Genomic DNA, 20,550 nt, shown 5'->3' on the forward strand with positions numbered 1-20,550 from the left:
TTTTTTTTTGGCAGAACCAGGGATTGAACTCAGGCCCTTGCGCTTGCCAGGGAAGCGCTTATTTCACTGAGCCATCTCCCCTGGCCTAGAAAAAATACTTTTGATGAAATGGATTTTTTGTAAAATCCAAGTTTTGGATAGCTTTATTGCATATTGAATTGTAGCTACTAGTGCAGTATGTATGAAATATATAGCCCTGATGTTCTAGAGAGAAGGCCATACTGGAGTGTTAAGTTTAGGATAGATGAAAGTTGTATCATAGGGATAGATGAAAGTTGTATCTGTGGTTGTGGACTAGGTCAAAGGGAAGAGAATATAGGGAGATTGGGGGAAAGATTAAAAAAGCAGAGAGGATGAAGATATTGAGTAGAGTGTTGGGTAGAGGAGATGTTGTTGCCAAGGTCTTGAGGGAGTGTTAGAAGGTGTCAAGATGAAGAGCAGGGGCTTGAATCTCCAGTCTGCCACTCACTAGCTTTGTGACTTTGAGCGCGTGTTTTAGTATTTTGTGAATTCAAGCGTCCTTGTCTATCAAATGGGGTTAAAGTTTAAAAATGCAAGTCAGCCTTTATTACTTCTCTGCTTCTAAATCTTTAGTATTTCTATAGCTCAATAAAATGTGAAGTTTTTAATCATGGCTGCAGAGCCTTATGTGATTTCCCTGCTGCTTGTTTAATTACATCTCATACCATTTTTTCCCCTTTATTTCTCTTGATTCAGACTTAATTACATACTTTTCTGTTATAAAAATAGGTCTTGATTTCTAGGGAAAGTTTTAAATTGGACAAAATCCAGATTATTAAAAAAGTGAGCATTTCTAAGAAATGTATATATGACCTTTCCTTTTGATGAGTTACAGCCTTGAGAAAAACACTTTTGCCTCAACAGTCCCCGACCTACAAATATTTGAGTTGTGAACTTTCACAGATACACAAGTACAAAATTCACTTCGATGGCTTACAAGTGAATTCACTTGTTAATAGTTGTCCTGGAATGGAACTCATTTGTTAGTCATGGACTGTATGTATGTATGTATGTATGTATGTATGTGTGTATTTGTGTGTGTGTATATATGTATATATATATTTATATATAATGTATATATTTTATTGATTCAAACCAGATGCTATAGATTCAAAGGGTGGAATAAAAAGTAATAGTCTATAAATCAATTTTACAAGCTTTGAAAGTGATAAAAAATGTGGTAAGACCCTGATAATAGAGTGATCTTTTATTCATCAAGTATTTATTACTTACTAGGCACTGTGATAAGTGATAATTAGAGATAGATGTTAACTGAAGTGACTGTGTGATAAAGAACTGAACACAACTTTTGAAGAAAGACTTGTAAATGTGTTGGAGTAACTTCTTTGTTACAGTTACTTATATTGTATTATGGTGGATGTGAAATATGTTTACATCCCCAAGGATATATGTGGCATATAATTAATGCTAAGAATGGTTGACACTGTGTTGATTAAAGGTCTTATACTTTAGGTTCATTATTCAATTGTTGGAATTCCTGTTAACCCTAGATCATACTTTTTGCCTTTTGATTATGTATTACTCTTAACTTCATTGATATACCCTCAAAGAGTGTTGAGGTTAAGATTTGTGTTTCTTCTTTTTCATGAAATGCTAACGAATCTGTTTTATCTTGGGATACTAGGAATGTAATTGCTAAGTATTTGCTGTGCTTGATAGTAATCATATGGGGTACTCTTTCCTCATAATTATACAGTAACAGTCTGGATAATTGAATAAATAGAGATTTTTTAAATCTGAGTTTGCTTAAAACCCTGTAGAAAGACATTCAGTAAAATGAATCTTGAAGAATTCATATGAGGGGGAAAAACTGAAGATGGGAAAGTGCTAGATCTGGTATTGTGAGATTTGAACAGATTGTTTTTCTAAGAATGCCAGACTTACCAGTGTTTTAAACTTACATTTACTTCTTTTGACATTTGTAAGATTGCTTTGGTTTTTTGATCTGACTGATCTTTGGGATTCGGATACAATTAGTCTACATTTGGTGCTTCCATGTATGATTCTGTGTCTGTTGACAGTTATGGGAGGAGGTTTGTCTTGATTAGCCTTGATTCTTAAACTCTGGAGAAAAATAGACATGGAACTATTGACCTGGAGGGCTATATCTTCTCCCAGATCCTCTCTCTGCTTTGCTTCCCATCTGCTGTTCCCTGAGCAGCTTTCCTCTGCTGTGACCCTCTGCCATGCTGCCCTGCATTGGAGCCAGCCCTCCATCCAAGGACTGAGACATGAGCCAAAGGAACGCTCTTCTCCCTTAAATTGGGAGTGTTGGGTATTTTGCCTTAGTGAGGAGGAAAGTGACAGAGACAGCCCAAGGAGTGTAGTGTTACTCTGCTTCTTTGAATCTTCGTTTCCTCTTACTCATTTCTGTTTTTTTGTTTTATTTGTCGAATATTAAATATTACCTACAGTAAGTCAGAAATTCAGGGCTGGAGGGAATGTAGAGATTATGGTTAAGGGAGAAGATACACTTAAATATGTAAGTTATTTCATCAGTGATGTGTGGTGAAGGCGATGTGCAGGCATTCCTAGGTATATGAATACGTGGGTGTGCTTTAGTGCGGAAGTGTTGGGGAGCCTTTCCCGGGGGAGTGGCGTCATGGTCCTAGGACTGTGTATCGAGTGAGTGTGCACATTAGGCTTTTAACACTTATGGCACAAAATTTTGTTTATCTTAAAAATACGGAGAGCAATAAGAAGTAATTACGTTATAGAAGAAGTGTTTATTAGACAATTTCTCTATTGAAATTGAACTCAGGATCTTGTGCTTACCAGGCAGGCCCTGTGCCATTGAACTGTATCCCTGGCCCTTATTTGACAATTTCTTAAAGCCAGTTCCCTGGCCAAGAATCTGGCCTTTTTTTATACTTGAACTTTAGGCAGTAAGAAAACATTACTTTAGACCATACATAAAACCTTGGTTAATAGATTTTTCTGAAATGGGAATTTTCTTTCATTTGCAATTTAAAATCTAAATATTTAAAATGTAGAAATTTTAGTTAAAATGTTGAAAAATCTGTTTGACTAACTTCTATTTGATTATATTCTTAGAGGTCAATCAAGATGTTTTATTTTTATTTTTTTCAGAGTTTCAAAATTTCCTTGTGAAATGTAAGAAGTTAAGCATCTAAGAATTTTTTCTTTTTCTAAACTTTTTTTCAGAATTAGCTGTCATAGTTAGATTTTTTTTTTTCTTCTGTATGTAGGTGGTCAGAGTTACTTCATTAAAAATGGTTAAGGGGGCTGGTGAGATGGCTCAGTGGTCTAAAGCACCTACTTGGAACAAGCTTGGCAAAGCACAGGGACCGCGGTTCAATCCCCCAGCACCACATGCCATCCAGCCCCGCCCTCTGGTGGGCTGAGCTGGCCACACACACACACACACACACACACACACATAAATAAATAAAATTTTTTAAAAAAGAAAAAAAATGGTTAAGGGATTTGATTTCTATCAATTAGTTGATGGATTATTAAACTTCAGTAGGAGTTAGGTAAAATGCAGTTTAAATCTTTTAACAATGCTTTTGATTTTTTTTTTTTCTTTGTGGTACGGGGGGATTGAACTCAGACCCTGCGCTTGCCAGGCAAGCACTTATTCTCCTGAACTATCTCCCCAGTTGACTTTTGTTAATGGAATTATAAAATTAAAGTTGAGTCAGTTGGTATTTTTTAGTCAAGATAATCCCCTCTCTTATATCTGTGATTCTTATTTAAATTGTCCCTACTTTCTAAGCTTGAACTGTTAATTTACTTGTGTTCTGCTGAAGAGTTTCAGTTAATTAACTCAGTTCATTAGTCCAGTGATTTTTATTGATGAGTCTGGAAGAATTATGTACATTTTTATTTTTCCTCTGAATAAAGATACTAACTTTTTTATTAAGATATTTCATATTAGGGCCCATGATATTTGTTGTTATATATGGAGAAGATGGGAGGGTACCAAATAGAGTTTGGTTGAATTTTTAATGTTACATGATGAGTCAGACCAGTAAAAGTTTTTTTTTTTTAATGTATTTGGTTGTTGTAGGGTCTCACTATGCAGCTTGGACTCGTGGTGATCCTCCTGCTTTTAGCCTGCCCAGCACTGGGATTACAGATGCGTGCCACTACACCTGGACCCTGGCCAGCTCAGCCTGCCCTGGGGGCGGGGTTGGCAGGGCATGTGGTGCTAGGGATTGAACCCTGGTCCCTACTCTTGCCTAAGCTTGAATAAGCAGGTGCTTTAGTCTGCTGAGCTATCTCACCAACCCATCACCAGTGAAAGTTGAAGTAACAAGAATATGTTTTCAAGATTGTTTCTTCTATATTACCAGAGATACTAGTGTTACTCAATTTAAAACATGGGTATAATGTATGTCGAACTCAATCTGAGCTTAATGTTTTATTATATTTTGTCTCAGTAATGTATCATAAATATAATTTTTGGTTTATTTTTAAAGCTTATCTTAATTCTATTCCAGTTTGAAAGTTTAGGAGAATAAGGATACTTTAGGTGAGTTATGTAAGGCTTGGCTACCATTGAAGCAGGATGAAGTTTTTATTTTTGAGAGACATAATTGTAAGTAGGTAAGGAAATTGTAAAGGTTTTCTTGTGTACTCCTGCATATGCTATTGAAGAGTTGCCCTAGTTTTTTTGCTTTGATTTTTTTAAAAAAATAAGCTGGTTTGCTGAATCTGATGTGGCAGCTTGATGTGGTACGTTATGTTTAGTTTAGAAGATAAGACTTTTTGTTTTGCTTTGTGATAGTGTGATTTCCTTCCTTACGCATAGATGGTAATGTTGCCGTAATCTGTGGCTTGCTGTTGGAATCATGATAGACTACACACACTGGGAGGTTGAGAGAATTGCAGGGCAGCTCAGTGCGGTAAGTGCTGCTCTTGCCTACTACATACAAGTGTGTGGGCTTAATCTTCAGTACTAATAATAACAAAAAACTTTGAAAACTATAAGAAGATATGTGCCTATTGGTTTGCCTTACTTATTATCTTGTAATTTTCTTATACATATTTAAATTTGGCTCTTTTGGCTTATAATTTTAACCTTAAAAATAAAAAATGTGAAGCCAGGCATGGTGGTGCATACCTGCAAGCACTTGGGTGGCAGCTCAGGCAGCAGAGGCAGGAAGAGCACCAGGAGTTAGAGACCAGCGTGTGTTACAGGGTAAGTTGAAGGCTAGCCTGAACTATACTATAACAAAACACAATCTAAAACAAAAAAGTCAAGAAGCAGTTTAGTTGTAGTGTATTAGGGATCTTTTAAGAACAGATCTAATTGTATTTGTACATATAATTGGTCCCTTTATCTACAGGTTCTGTCTGTTGATTCATCCAACTTTAGATTGAAAATATAGTCTCTGGATTTTATATCAATGAAAGTCCTGAAATCAAAGCTTTGTGAATAAGGAGGGAGACTGTATTTATCTGAATTGAAAATTTGGCTCACAGTTATGGAGGCTGAGAAGTATCTAGGCTAGAGACCCAGCAGGGCCAGTGGTGTCTAGTCCAAGTCTGATGGATTGAGAATTAGGAGAGCTGTGGTGTACTAATCTGAAAGCCAGGAGACTTCCAGTGACCTAAGTCTATTAGTCCTCACTTCTTAAATTTTTTACTACCTCCCAAATAGTGCCACCAGGTTGAGGACTGTTACGGTTTGTATGTATCTGTCCCCCTAAAGTCTGATACAGTCACTGGGGTGCAGTTCTAGAGTTCGTAGTTCATTCATGATCTGAGACTGAGATTGTGCCTCTGAGTACTGCTGGGATTATGGGTGTGAGTGCTTAAGCCACTGTGGGGCAGATAGTTGGAAGGCAGTATAAGGAAAGGAGAGGTGCTTACCTCTGCCAGTTGTTGCCACTACTCTTCCCTTTTGCTCTTGCTGCTTTCCTGTTTTCTGCTGCCATGAACAGCTGCCCTCTTCTGTGTGCTATTCTGCCTAGGAACCAGCCAAGAATGGACTGAAACCTCCGCAGACTGTGAGCTAAATAAATTTTTTTTTTTCTTAATTCTGGGTGTCAGGTATTTGGTCCTAGCAACAACAGAAAAGTAGCTGAGACAAGGACCAAGCTTTTGACACATGGCCCTTTGGGGAATAGTTAACATCAAACTGTCATAAATATATAAAAGTTCATTTTGTTCTTTTTTTTTTTCTTTGTATTTAGTACAGGGTCTACAGGGTCTCACTATGTGGATTAGACTCATAGTGATCCGCCTGTGTTCAGCCTCCCAAGAGCTGGGATTATAGGTACGCCCCACCACACTCAGTCTCAGTTGCTGTCTCAGTGTACCCTGGGGGCAGGGCTAGCACGGCACGCTGAGGAACAAACCCTGGCTGCTGCACCCTGCCTGTGCAGGCACTTTAGTCTGCTGAGCTATATTCATTTTGTTCTTAAAGCAGTTCTCAGTGAATAAGGAGGTAGTTTTACCCCTAGGAGATGTTTAGCAATGCTTGGAGGCATTTGGTTGACACAGCTAGAGGATGCTACTGACAAAAGTTGAGGTTCGGAATGTTGCTGAAACTCTCATGATGCCTAGGATAGCCAGCCAAAGCACAAATTATCTTCTCCCAGATGTCAGTAATGCTGAGGTTGAGAGACCTTGCTTTAAAGAATTTATTATTTGCTAGTGATTATTTTAAGAAACATTAAAATAAATGCATAAAAATTAAATACATAAAATATATTCTATGAACTACTGTATTTTCCAAAGAAGCTATTTGTGAGATTCTCTAGGAGTAGTGTTTTAGAAACATAATCATCAAGCTCTGTGTCTCAGTTCCTTTTCACTTGTTGTTCGGACAGAATACCCAACATGCACAATTGTGGAAGGAAGGGTTTATGTAGATCATAGTTAGTGGAGGTTTCAGTCCATACTTGGCTAGCTCCAAGGCAGAGTTGTCCATGGAAGAGGGCAGCTGCATGAGGCTTTGAGGGGGACACAAGCCATAGCATTCTGCCCCTGCCCTTCCAAAGCCTCATGGACATCCATTTATGCACAAGGCATTTTAGTCCATTTCTAAGAGTTGCCAAAGTCTTAGCAGTTTTTGCATTGCTGAAAAGTCTAGTTCCCAAGTCTCCTCCGAGATCTAAGGCAAACTCTTAATTGTGAGTATCTGTACTAATGAAAAATTAAACACTTCCAACATTCAATGACACAGGAAAAGCAGTACCATTCTGAAAGGTACAAACAGTATGATACAAAGCATCGGGACCAAAGCAAGTCCAAAATGCGTAAGGGCCAACATTAAGTCCTGTAGTTCCATGTGGAACATCTGAAGCAATCTGTGGCAAATTGTGAGCTCCATATGACTCCACCTCTATGGCACTTTTGGTGGTAGCTCCTGTGGCTTCTCTCTTAGGCCTGCTTTGTTCTCTCCTTACAACTTTCCTTAGGTAATCCCTGTTCCTGGCTTTTCCACACTTCTGAGGTCTCCACTGAACTTTAGGCTTGTCGCTCACAGCTTTACACACTGCTCTCCCAAGGCACACTGCCTGGCCTCCCAGGCATTCTGAGACGTAGGTGAAGCCTTCTTAACCTCAGAACTGTTGCATTCTTTGTGTTTAAAGCCAATATTATGTAGATGAAGCCAAGGTCCGCTGCCAGCTGGAGCAGTAGCCAGATTTTCTTCTCTCTTGGCTGTAGGGTTTGAGTGCCTGGATTGCTGAGCCCTCTGACCCTGATTCTAAGGAACAAATTCTCTATGCCACTGCCATTTTGCAACCTGGTGTATGTGGCCACCACCACCATTCTGGAACATGGTGGTCTGTAGTTTTCTCTTCAAAGCAAAATCTTTCACTTTTGCAGTGTTGAGGCTGCAAAAGGTGGAGAGTTGCTGCTTCTCTCAGGCATCTTTTCTATTCTGTTGTTCTTTCATGGCAGTAGAGATCCTCAGCTCTATCTTTGCAGTTTCCAGCCTTATTGACACTTCCTTTCTGGCCAAAATCACATTTTAAATCATCCTGCTGGGCTCTTTGCTCTTGATTCTCAACATAAATCTGACTAAAAGCCCCCAACAACAGCCATGCCACTACTTCAACATTTGAGTGCCTTGAAATTTTTTCTGCCAGAATAATCAGTCTGCCACACTTAATCTCAGTCTCACGCAAAGTCTCTGGGCATGAGCAAGATGCAGACAAGCTTTCTGCCAAGCCTTAACACACTGTCTGTTGTCCAACAACCAGTGCAGTCTTCCTAGCAGAAACCTCCCCAGTGTGGTCTTTACAGGCAGGATTTCTATCAGTCTTCTGAGCTCTGATCAGAATCTCCCATATAGAACATCTGGAGGCGTTACATCACTTCTCTTGTAGGGGACATCTCTAAACCCTTCCTGTCTCTTCCCATAGCCATTCCCAAAGGCTTGTAATCCACACTGTCAGATTTAGTCATAGCAACGACCCCACTTCTTGGTACCAAGTTTGGTCTCAGTTCCTTTTCATTTGTTGCTGGGACAAAATACCCAACATCCACGATTAAGGAAGGAAAGGTTTATTTAGCTCATAGTTAGTGGAGGTTTCAATGCATACTCAGCTGGCTCCAAGGCAGAATGGCACATATAAGAGGGCCTCTGATCACGACAGTGGAAAGCAGAAAAGAGTAAAGGGAGGAGCAGCAGCTGTGGCAGCTAGCAATCCTCTCCCTCCTCCTTGTATTGTATTAAGACTGTCTGCTTGTAGCACTCATACCCATAATCCCAGCAATTAACAGTGGTAATCTTATAAGGAGAGACTTCTGGCTGACGGTTGCGGTGTGTACTTGTAGGCTCAGATTCCTGATGCAGGAGAATTGCTTGATGCCAGCCTTGACGTCATAATAAGATTTTGACTCAAAAAAGTTATATGTATATACTGAATCTAGGGCCTCAATTATGCTAGGGAAGCATTCTACCACTTAGCTACATTTCTAGTCCATAGACTTTGTCTAAAAAACAAAAACTACAGCAAAACCAAAGGCTAAAAGACTTAAAATTGGGGGCCTGGTGTTATGATTTTATAATACTTTTCAGTCTTTAGTTTTTGTATTAGCTAAGCTACTCTCTGTACTCTGCTCCTCATAAGCCGTGCTTAATGTGTTTCTTTTTCTTGACCTGTACTCGGAGAACCTGTAAACCAAAATATTGGTTTGTGTTTTTCTAGATACTTTATTGTCTTGTAATTTTTAAATTTAGTTGTGTGATCCATTGCATATTCACTTTTGTTTGTAGTATGGGACAGGGGTCACGGTTACTATTATTTTTTTTTCCCATAGAGGGACCTAATTCTTACATCACTTATTTTTTTAAACTACTTAATTTTAGAAGTGGCAAAAAGGAACCCTTTATGTCATTTGATATAACTTCTTTATAAAATATGAAGGGAATCTAAGCAAGAATCTTTCAAATAGTTGTGTAATTAAGGTTAAACATTAGATTATAGTGTTTTGTATTGTTATATTATTGATTATTTCTATTGAATATTCATACTTTTGTACAATGATTAGTCCTTCCTTTTTCATACTTGACCTCTTCTCCCTGGTTATAAAATACTGTATAATGTATGTCCAAAATAAAGGATAAAATTCAAATAACCTTTGTTCAGCATTCAGTAATAACCAGTGTACAACAAAATTTGTTCTAAATGTTCATTGCCAATTATTGTTTTGTAGTGTACCTTTTTACTTTATGTGTTCTTTCTAAGCAATTAGTCTTCTATAACAATATAAATAAGTTAATATAGGTATCTATGTTATAGTTGTATAGCATACTGAAATTTTAGCTTAATCTTTATGCATATTTGAAAATTCATAAAAAATTATTGTGAAATTATTTGATTAAAACAGATGGACATTTTAAAGTTTTGACATAAAATGTGATATTTCTGAAGGTGTCTTAATGGTATGTGTTGATAATTTTGTGCATGAGCGCAAGGAATTAGAAATCACTATGGATGGGCCGGGGAAATGGCTCAGTGGAATAAGCACTTCCCTGGCAAACGCAAGGGCCTGAGTTCAATCCCCGGTTCTACCAAAAAAATAAAAATAAAAGAACCTCCTCAGCAGAAATCACTATGGTTAATATAATTACTGTAAGGTTTTTGATTGGATCAGCACTTACTCTTTTTCAGCCTGTAATATGTTACGGTTTGCAGAAAAAATGATAATAAGGTGTTACACACTGGGGAAGACTGAGGTGGTAATTGCTGTGCATCTTACCACAGGTTTAGCTTGGCCACCTATTTTTTTTCTGTATTTTTAGGGAAGGGTCTACAGGGTATTCAGGGACTCACTACTAGATCCTACTTGTAATGATCCACCTGTTTACAGCATCCCAAGAGCTGGGATTATAGGCGCACACCACCATGCCCAGTCTCAGTTGCTCTCTTAGTGTGCCCCAGGGGCAAGGTAGGCCCAGGGATCAAACCCCCTGCCCTTGAACCTGCTTGCAGGTACTTTAATCTGCTGAGGTATTTGTAAAGATTCCTTTTTTTTTTTTGGCAGCACTGGGGATTGAACTCAGGACCTTGCGCTTGCCAGGCAAGCACTTATTCTATGAGCTATCTCCCCAGCCCCTTGGCCACCCATTTTAATCCCTCTACATCCTAGCATTATGCTCAGGGCTAAAGCATAGTGACAGTAAGGTCCTAGAGTATTTCTTGCATTTTGTGTCAGATATTCCCTGTTTCTTGTAGCAGATGATATAGTATGTTTTACCTATACTGTATATATGTAAAATTTATCCCCTTTACTAGTACTGGACATTTAGGTCATTCCTTATTTATAATTACAGATAGTGTTGCGAATGTCTTTGGGTAATTGAGCATGTTTCAGGGGTGGAATTAATGGGCCATAGAATAGGTATGCATTTAGTTCAGCTAGGCGCTATCAGTGTTCCAAATAGCTGTACTACTTTGCACTCCCATCACCTGTGTGGTCACCATTAGTCAAGACATGAAACATTTCCACTGTAGGAAAGATCCCTGATTTTGCCCTTTTATAGACATGGTCACTTTCTCCCACTTCCCTTAATTCCTAAATTATTCTTCATTTCAAGAATGTTATCTAAATGGAGTCATCTAGTGTGTCATTCTTTAGAACTAGCTTTTTTCACTCAGCATAATTCTCTGGAAATTTGTCAAGGCTGTTTTATATAGCACTAGCTTTTGTTTTGCTTATTTTATCTTTTTATTTATTTATTTTTGTATTGTAGGGAAGGGTCTACAGAGTGTTCAGGGTCTCACTACTAGATCGGACTCGTAGTGATCCGCTTGTTTACAGCCTCCCAAGAGCTGGGATTACAGGAGTGCACCACCACGCCCAGTCTCAACTGCATTCCCAGCGTGCCTCGGGGCTGGGGCCGGCAAGGCAGGCCCAGGGATCGAACTCCTGGCCCCTGCGCCTGCTTGCAGGTGCTTCAATCCACTGAGCTATTTGTCCGGCCCTATCTTATTCTTTTATTTTTATTTTTATTTTTTATTTTCAAAGTTTTATTGATAAACAGCAATGAGACAGTTTCAAATCAAATCGGAAGTACAGTTCCAACAAATAATACACTGCATATATTCTTCTTAGTGGTTAATTGTTGTACAAGATGTGGACTTCTGATCCTATTTACAAACACCATTAGAACAAATCATTCTATTCATTAAGAGAATACAACTATATATCTATCCCAACCACTTTGAATACACAGATACAAAATGGAGATTCATAGGTATACCCCATTTTTTTAAGTTCCGTTATTGAATATTATAGGTGTGTAAACTCAGCAAAATATTCTAAAAGAGTCCAGTAGCCCATAATAGCATTGGGTCTTCTGTTTAACTGGCAATGTCAGAAATTATTGACCTGAGTCCCCCACAGCTCAACTTAACAGCATGGCTTTATTTCCTATATTTTGTCTTCATACTTTTCTACTGGATGGTTAAGACCAAGGTAAAGCAGGACCTATGCAACAAGAGTTGTAGCTTTTTGGTCTGAGAAGGTCAGTGAAATGCCCTCAGGATTTATCCTGAGATCCTGTACCTCAGATGGTAGAACCTTTGTCAGTGCAGCCATGTGGATGAGTCACAGCCATTGCTTGGCCAATGTGCTCTCTGTGAAAGCCTGAGAGAGTGTCTTCTTCCCATGTGACTCTCCTTAGGCACACTCTACGTCATCGATCACTTTCCTCTTTGGCCCCATAATCTTCTTGATCAGAAAATTTGGGACACTACCGAGGTACATGACGTTACAGTACATATCTTATTCTTTTAAAGGAACATTTATTTTTGGTGGAACCGGGGATTGAACTCAGGCCCTTGTGCTTGCCAGGGAAGTGCTTATTCCACTGAAGCATCTTCCTGGCTCCCTAAAGAAACACTTTTTATTAGTATGTTTGTAGTGGAGAATAAATATACATGTGGAGTGATTGGTACATATATGTATAGCATCCTCTGTTTCCCCTTTCCCTTCCCTCTTTTCTGTTACCCTGCATTTCTAGATCTCCTCCCATCCCACAGTATCTATCCTTTCTCATTTATACTATTTTTTGCTCCTTAAGTTATTTATACCTTGATTTCACATATAAGAGAAACTGATAGCTATTTATATATGTGTATTTGATTTATTTCACTTGACATAATTTCAAGGTGCATTTATTCAAACTTCTCTATGACTGAGAAACTGCGTTGTATGTATACCTTGTCTTTACCCATTCACCAATTGGTGGACTGATAGGCTTCTTCCAAATTTAGCGATTATGAGTTGTGCCACACCTATTGCTGTAATATGATATTGTAGACCTTTTCAAGAAGATACATACACAGAAGAGGTATAGCTGGGTCAAATGGAATTTCAATTTTTGTTTTTTTGAGGAATTTCCATAATGGTTCTGCTAGTTCACATTCCTACCACAAATGCGGAAGAATTTCATTTTTCTCCCACAGCTGTTACATTCTCAATCCTGACGATACTAGGAACTAGTGAGATAGATGGCTGAGGACGAGGGAGGAAGTAGAAACACTTTATTCCTAACTGGGTGAATATGTGCTTGCTACTTGAGGCAGGGAATGTGGAAGTAAAATCATATTTAGGAAACACAGTGAGTTGTACTTTGGACATGTTGATTTTTTTCTTTTGCTTGGTGTTTATAGAACATCTGTGTTGACATGCCCAGTGGACATTTGAAATATGAGTTTAGTATTTGGGGGAAGGCTAGAAATCATAGAAGTGGGGGGCCTGCCCCTTAGCTCAGTTCTTTAAGTGGCAGCTTCAACAAAGCAGTCAGGCTCAGGTTGCTGTGGTTCGATCCCCACAACTCCAGCCAGCCAAACCTGCCCCGAAGGCATTCGGAGCAAAAAAAAAGAAAAGAAATCATAGAAGTCCTACATTCAGATGATGGATGATGTGGTGGAAGAGATCAGTTTTATAGAAAAAGTAGAGCTCTGATGACAAATTGTTACAGAGGGAATAGGATTTAAAAATATAATAAGAGAAAGAAAAGAGTACTGTCACTAAAACCATAGAAACTTCTTGCCTTAAAGTTTTCTGTGTCAGGTCTGTCTCAGAAAGCTCAGATTGTCTCTCTGACCTCACCACGGGCCCTTTCCCATCTCACTTTATGTCTTTCTGGGGCAGTTTTTTTTTTTTTTTTCTTTCTTTCTTTCTGTAGGTTAGCATTTGCCACACTGACATATTGGGCTTTCTTATTTGCATTTTTCCATTATTAAGATTATATCATCCTTGCCAGGTGTGGTGCACACACCTGTAATCCCAGCACTCAGGCTGAGGCAGGAGTTCCAGGTCAGCCTGGCCTACGCAGTGAGACCCAGAAAACTAAAGCTTTTATTTTTCTTGAAGCCAAAGATTAGATCTTAATTCATTGTTCTTTTTCCTGTGTATGACAGTTAAGTTGAAATAAGAGACGGTCTGATTCAGAGGCTTTAAGGTGGAGTGGAAAGAATTTAGACAAGGCTATTACATTTGATTGCTGAACTTTTAGAGAAAGTGTTATCTTTAGGAAGATAGGAAGTGAATGGAGAGTTTTAAAGTCTTCTTCTTGTCACTTTTGGAGTTTCTTTACAGTGGTCCCTCACTTCACAAACTTCTTTCCATGATTCTGGTCATAGAATTCATTTCACAATTTTGGAAAAAATCAGGTTTGTGGACCCATGTACCACTGTGTCTGCTTCTTCCTTCCCTAAATATGTTGTTCTAAACTTGGCTCCTTTGGTTGCTGTTCCGTCATGGTAGAAGTCTTCTTACTGTGACTTGTGAGGACTCCACTGCTCAAGCATAAGGAGGGAGCAGCCCCTCTCCATGAAAGTTGTCTCCTTCCACCATATTAGACTCGCTCTTCCAAACTTCCATGACACTGTGCATCAGGTTATTAATGCAGTTTCCTATTTTATTTCTTATTAATAGTGTGCTCAATATATAGTTAGGTATCATATCTTTTTATTACCACTAATTAAATATGTGAGAGCTTTTATAGGGTTTTAGTGTAGGTGTTCACCTTTCAGTTTAATTTAGATGTCCACAAAAATGTTTTCCAATTGAAATTTAAAATTTAAGTCATGGACTGATTTAGTTTTTATTTTTCTTTTTTAAATACAAGATTCCTGGCATAGACTTTGTGATTATCTAGGAATGTGTTTATTTGAATTATTATTACTATTAATTCTTAATAATCTTTTCTTAGATTCTTTTCCTATGGGCTCTGTAAGGCTAGGATTTTGTCACTTTTGTATTCTACTAATGGTAGCCTGATAAAATCTGTGATACAGTTTTGTTAAACTATCCATTTCTGTTTGAATTATCAGTTTTTTTTCCATTTTAAAGCATATTTAACTTTTCAGTTTAAAACTTTTAAAGGCATTAGTAGTACAGAGTTACAAAATACAAAATTACAGTGTGATGGGTTATATGATAAATAAGCCCCATGTTGTAATTTTTTTCCTTGAATACTTTACCTCAGTAAGTTTAAATGCCTTTGTTTTTGCCCTGGAACTTGTATTTTTCTACAGGAGCCAGTAAAATGTCACAGTTTTTTCTTTTATTTTATGGCATGTGCTTTTATTCAGTAGTTGTTATGTAAGAATTAAGTTAAGTGGGAACATTTGGTTGGATTAAACAAAACAGCTTTTCTCTTTCCAGATTGCTGCAATTCTCCGGAAACGAAAATTTGAGTATTATTTACACAAACTACTCCCAGAGATCCTACAGTCCGCTTCATTTTTGACTGCTAATGGGGCCTTCTATATTCTTTTCTTTTGCCTTTTAAGGTTGGTACAATAACCACTAGAAATTAATATAAATTCCTTACTTAAATGGAAAACAGATAATTGTTGTGGGTATGTCACTTTTGCTGTTTGTATTTTAAATCTGTGAAATCATATTCATCTCAAAGATGTCATATAAATTTCAAATATTGATATGATTGTATAGCAATTAGTGTATTTTCTGCGACCTGCTATATTTTTGAAGACCTTGTTCATTACAATCAGAAATTCAAAGCAACTCTTATGACAAAGGCCTCTGTGCAGTGAACAGAGCTCAAAAGGACTATAAAGTATACTTACTTCAGTATAAAACAAATTTAACTAGTAGTGTAGCCTACTGTTGGAACATTTGTTTCTCATTCAGTATACCTCCTGCCTGTACACATTGTGGGTGGAGATAGAATTAAGCCTTGGAGTGATGAGAGAAACCCAGCGTATTTATTATGTACTTACTTTTTTGTGTTTTTCCACTGATTGTTGAAAATAAACTTTTAAAAAGTGTCAAATTAAAATATTCATATTATCTTTATATTTGTACCCAAAGTAGTTGTCATTGTAGCTGTTACTATATATTTAACTATATAGCATTTAAGCTACAGTTAAACATGTAACTTAAAAATAGTTTTACATACTTTTTCCCTTGGAGTATTAATATTTATAAGCTTTTAATATTTACAAAGTAGCCGATCACTATACTATTGAATGTAATGAAGACTTGAAAATCTGTAAATAACTGACTTCATGTGCTCTCTAAAGTGTTTCTAAGACATGTTAAAACTAAAAATAAGTAGACAGATAGTACAGTTTAAAAATTGTGCTAAATTAGATTTCTGTTGTGTAGTACGTTTCTTTAAATTCCATAAACTTGGTTGTTAATCGTGGAAGCATGAAATACTTATAATGAGACAATTCCTTTGTTTTATACTCAGTGACTTGTTATTTTTGGCTTTCATACTGGAGAGAAAACTACCTCCAGTTTTTAGGCAGAAAATATCTACTGTAGTTTTTCCAGTTGTTTCAAATCTAAACTTCAATTAAGAAGATTGTGTCCCCGATTCTTTTCTCTCCTTCCTCCCTCCCTTCTCTTTCCATCATGCCTTATTTAGCAGTTGGCCAGCTTTGTCCAAGTACATTTTTTGACGCTTTCACGTGGCATTTCTGTTTTCTCAGGAACACATTATTTGGAAAGAAGCAGAAATCTTAACACGTGCAGGTCTTTTCTCTTTTAGAAATCCCAGCCAGCTAATGATCATTTATAATGTTGGGGCACTCTCTGGATTTCTACTTTCAAGTAATATATTCTCAATGAAAACTGGTGAACACTTAGAACTAAAGTTTTGGTGTTTGGTGTTCATTTATTTAACTAAAATACCAAATACTTTAGTTAAATACTGTAAGAAAAACGTTAGCAAGCGTTGTGGAAGCAAAGAATGAAAGATATTTGTTGAATAGCAAATTTTAAAAATAGTAATTATACTAATAAAGTAATAATTATAATAACAAATAGCACTTTCTTACTACTTACAAGATGTGCCCTGGATGGTACTGGGAAAAGAGGTGAGTTTGGTTTTGGATACATTGAATTTAAGGTCAGACATTTAGATAGAGGGTGTTCTGACAGGGACACTTCTCTTCATAGTAACAGAAATGACCTACTAGGAATTTGATATAAAAAAATCCAAATTTGAATTTCAGGAAGATACTTGGAAAATTTTATGCGTGGACTCCTGGTTTCGGTGCCGCCTTGCCAGCATCTTATATGGCCATTCTAATTGAGAGGAAAAGCAGGTAAAATTTTATATGTCTATGTATTAAATAGAACTGATTACCTATCACTCATTGAGATTAGACTTTTTTGTGTGTGTTTGCATATCATTTATTGTAGTCCAAGGATGAGAAATACTGTTACATTTTTGTGGATATTTAATATTTTTACAGTATATTTATTAAATCTAAAAATATAAAGATATTACAGACCAATAGTACTTATTGCTGCTGGACTAAAATGTGTCATCATAAGCAAATTCTAACAAAAGCTCTTCTTCCTGGCCATAATAGCGTTATTGTATCTAATGAAGTGAGTAGTAATTTTGTATTATCATCTGGATCTGTACTTTGCTTCCAGCCTGTTGTCTGCTGTGCCAGCTATTATTTTTAAGGCATCTTAAGATTAAAAAAAAAAATCATCATCAATCTGAAATTTTCCACGTGAATATCATTTCTATGGAATGTTGTAAACTTATATAAATTATTCAGATGAACAATTGAAGTTAAATATTTTGCATAATCCTTGTCATCCAGTGAATAATTATTTTTATTGCTGGGAAATTATCTACCTTTGTTCTAGAGATTCAAAATGGGATAATATGTTCAAACTTTAGTTTATAAAGGTGTGTATGATAGTTATAGGCCTCCCCATAAGAATATGAGTAAGTCTTATGAGATACCCTAGTATGTATATATGTATGTGTATTTATACTAGTACATTAAGTACTGTATGTTCTTACCTCAGTTTTCTCTCTCTTAGATTTATCATGGTATTTTTGAACTATTAGAATTATTGAATTCAGAGACCTAGTGGATGTTATAGCATCTGCAGAGTCAAGTTGCTAGTGTCCCAAACACGAGTTTCCTCCACCCAAGGAGGCGGTGCAGCATGGTAGATAAGTGTGGATTCTGGACCTGCGCTGCTTGGTTTGGAGCTTGGCTGTGCCGCTTACTGTGTCGCCCTGTGACTTACTGCTTAGCTGGGAAATGGAAGTAGTAATAATCTCTTAGTTTTCAAGTCGCTCAGATAATTGAGTTAGTATATGGGAAAAAAAACACAGAACAGTATTTGGGCTATAGTAATGTGAACTATCTGTCAAGTGTTAGTGTTGCTTTTTGCCCGTAGGTAATGGGGAGAGATAATGATGATTATAGCTTCCTGATTGGTTGTAAACTGAGTTCTGGTTTTGAAAATACATGTTCAAAAAATATGCTAGTCAAATATGAAACTTTAAAGAGCCTTTAAGTTTGCCATGTTTTACTTATTTTTTAGCAATTGAATAATAGGCAAACGTATTTGTAGTTATGTGCCTGCTTAATAACAGAAATTGTTGAAGTGGACACTTTTCTAGCCATTTAACATTTTGCCATTTTTATTTTCATGGTGTGTACGTACTTGTATATAGGTATGCTATGGTGTGTTTGTGTGTACTGTGGGGACGCGTTCATGATGACACAGTACTTGTAAATACTGAAGCAGGCGCCTCTGAGGACATCGTCCTGTATAGCCACATCACTGTTAGCACACATAGAAAAATTAACATTCCTTAATACCATCTAGTACATACTGCTCTGAAGTGACCTCATAGCTGTTTCTTGGAACTAGAATGCAGTAAAAATTTATGTATGTTGTTTTTGTTTTAATTTTTTTTTAATCCAGGAGAGTCACTTCACTTTTTTCCCCCCACACTATTGGCTTGTCCCAAGTAACACATTTCTAGTTTTGTATAAATTGTTTTCTCATGGAATTGTTTAATTGGCCCTTTTACTTATTTCTGTAAGCTTAGAGCTTTGCTTAAAGGTTTGGTTAGGTTAAAATTGAACATTTGTGACAAAAGCCTGGTGTGGTGGCACAGGCCTATAATCCTAGCACTTGAGAGGCTGAGGCAAGAGGATTGTTTCAAGTTTAAGACCAGCCTGGACTACGAAGTGAGCTCAAGGCCAGCTTGAACTGCATAGCAAGACAGTGTCTCGAAAAGACCTGCCCCCCCCAGTTTTTTTTTTTTTCTTTGTGGCAAAAATATACTTTATACATAATGCTGAGACCATCAAGAGAGCCATTGCTTGATGATTACAATCAGAATTTGGGCTGTAATCACTAGATCTTTCCAATAAATTTATTTATAATATAAATAAATAAAAACATTTATTATTTGTGGCAAATTAGATAATAGGCTTGCTGGAATAAACCTCACTTGGTCATGACTTTAGTGCTGTGAGATTAGCTACTCATTTTGTATATACTTATCCTGCTTGGATATGTGTGTCATAGTCACTTTAGAAAATGTGCCATTCTCTTCCTTTGTCTTTGGTCTGGAATAATTTAAGTAATGAGGAACTTTCTGCCCATGAAGGTTCACTTCCTCCATAAAATCTGGGCATGATGATTCTTTGGGTGGAAGTTCTTAGAAAAAGTTATCAGTTTCTCCTATGGAAGGTACTCTTTTTAAACTTTCAACTTGCACAAACAGAGCTGTAGGAAGTTTCTGTAAGACTAGAAAGTTACCCGTTTCTTAAAAATTTACTGAAATCACTCAATTTAAATTATTTTATATTTATGTGGAACTGAGCAAAGTAGTTTATGATTTGGCTGAATAATTTATTTTCTATGCTTGTTTCTCAGCTCGTATTATATAATTGTGCCATTTTTTTTCTCCCCAGTGTATTATTGCAGTGGCAGTGTCGTAGCCAACGAGGTTTATCTGAGGTGTGCTTGTCGCTCGTTCTCTGAGTCTCCTGACACTCAGGTTTTTCTCTTTGTTTGTGTTGGAGATGCTGGCACTCAAGCCTAGAGCACTGCACGAGCTAGACTGCTGTGCTGCGCTGCGCTCAGAACTTGTTCTTGTTCTGTATTCTAATTCAATTTTTGTTTTTATATTTTTTCTTCTATTTTCTTTTGGTTAATTTGCTTTCTTTATAACTCTTTCACTTTAATTTTTATAATTTATTTCTTATTTTTAAAGTTCTGTTGCTTTTAATATTTAGGATATGGATTTTCTTCGGATCACTGCTTTGATTGTATTTCATAGATTGTGATACGTAGTGTACTTAACCATTTTCTCAAAATTCTATGAGGTTTAGTTTATATTTTCTTTTTGATATGAGAATTATTTTGTAATGAGTATAAAAAGATAAAAGGACCTCTGTTATTAATTTGTATTGTTTTCTATTGCATTCTTATTTGAGAATGTCATAATATTTCCTTTGAACATGACTCTAATATTTTCTTTGTGGCTTAATTTATATAAATTTTTGTGACAGTTTTATAAATGTTTGAAAACAATAAATTCTCTTTTATTTGGGTTCAAAAGTTGATAGCTTTAAGATCTGTGTGGTTCTGGTTGTTTCTTTTTGAGTTCTTTCATTTAATGCCTTTTAGCTTGAGTGTTACTTATGTATAGCGATCAGTATCATGACTCTGGCTCTTCTTTTTCTTTTTTGCTTGTTTCCATCATGTGTCTTTACCTTGTTGAAACAGTTTGCCTTATGAGCTTTGTGTACAGTACCT

The 20,550-nt window shown here is 36.9% G+C and overlaps 1 protein-coding gene across 1 annotated transcript in view; it reads left to right on the forward strand.

Annotated features, from left to right (window-relative positions):
• Tmem135 (transmembrane protein 135) overlaps positions 1–20,550 on the forward strand; it is a 260,617-nt gene that overhangs the window by 7,375 nt on the left and 232,692 nt on the right. Inside the window, exons 2-3 of the mRNA XM_004632574.2 lie at positions 15,151–15,278; positions 16,971–17,063. Coding sequence (XP_004632631.1) covers positions 15,151–15,278; positions 16,971–17,063 — 221 coding nt within the window. The remainder of the gene's footprint in view (positions 1–15,150; positions 15,279–16,970; positions 17,064–20,550) is intronic.

The sequence above is a fragment of the Octodon degus genome, unplaced genomic scaffold (assembly GCF_000260255.1).
Source record: "Octodon degus isolate 3935 unplaced genomic scaffold, OctDeg1.0 scaffold00049, whole genome shotgun sequence".
Lineage (NCBI taxonomy): Eukaryota > Metazoa > Chordata > Mammalia > Rodentia > Octodontidae > Octodon > Octodon degus.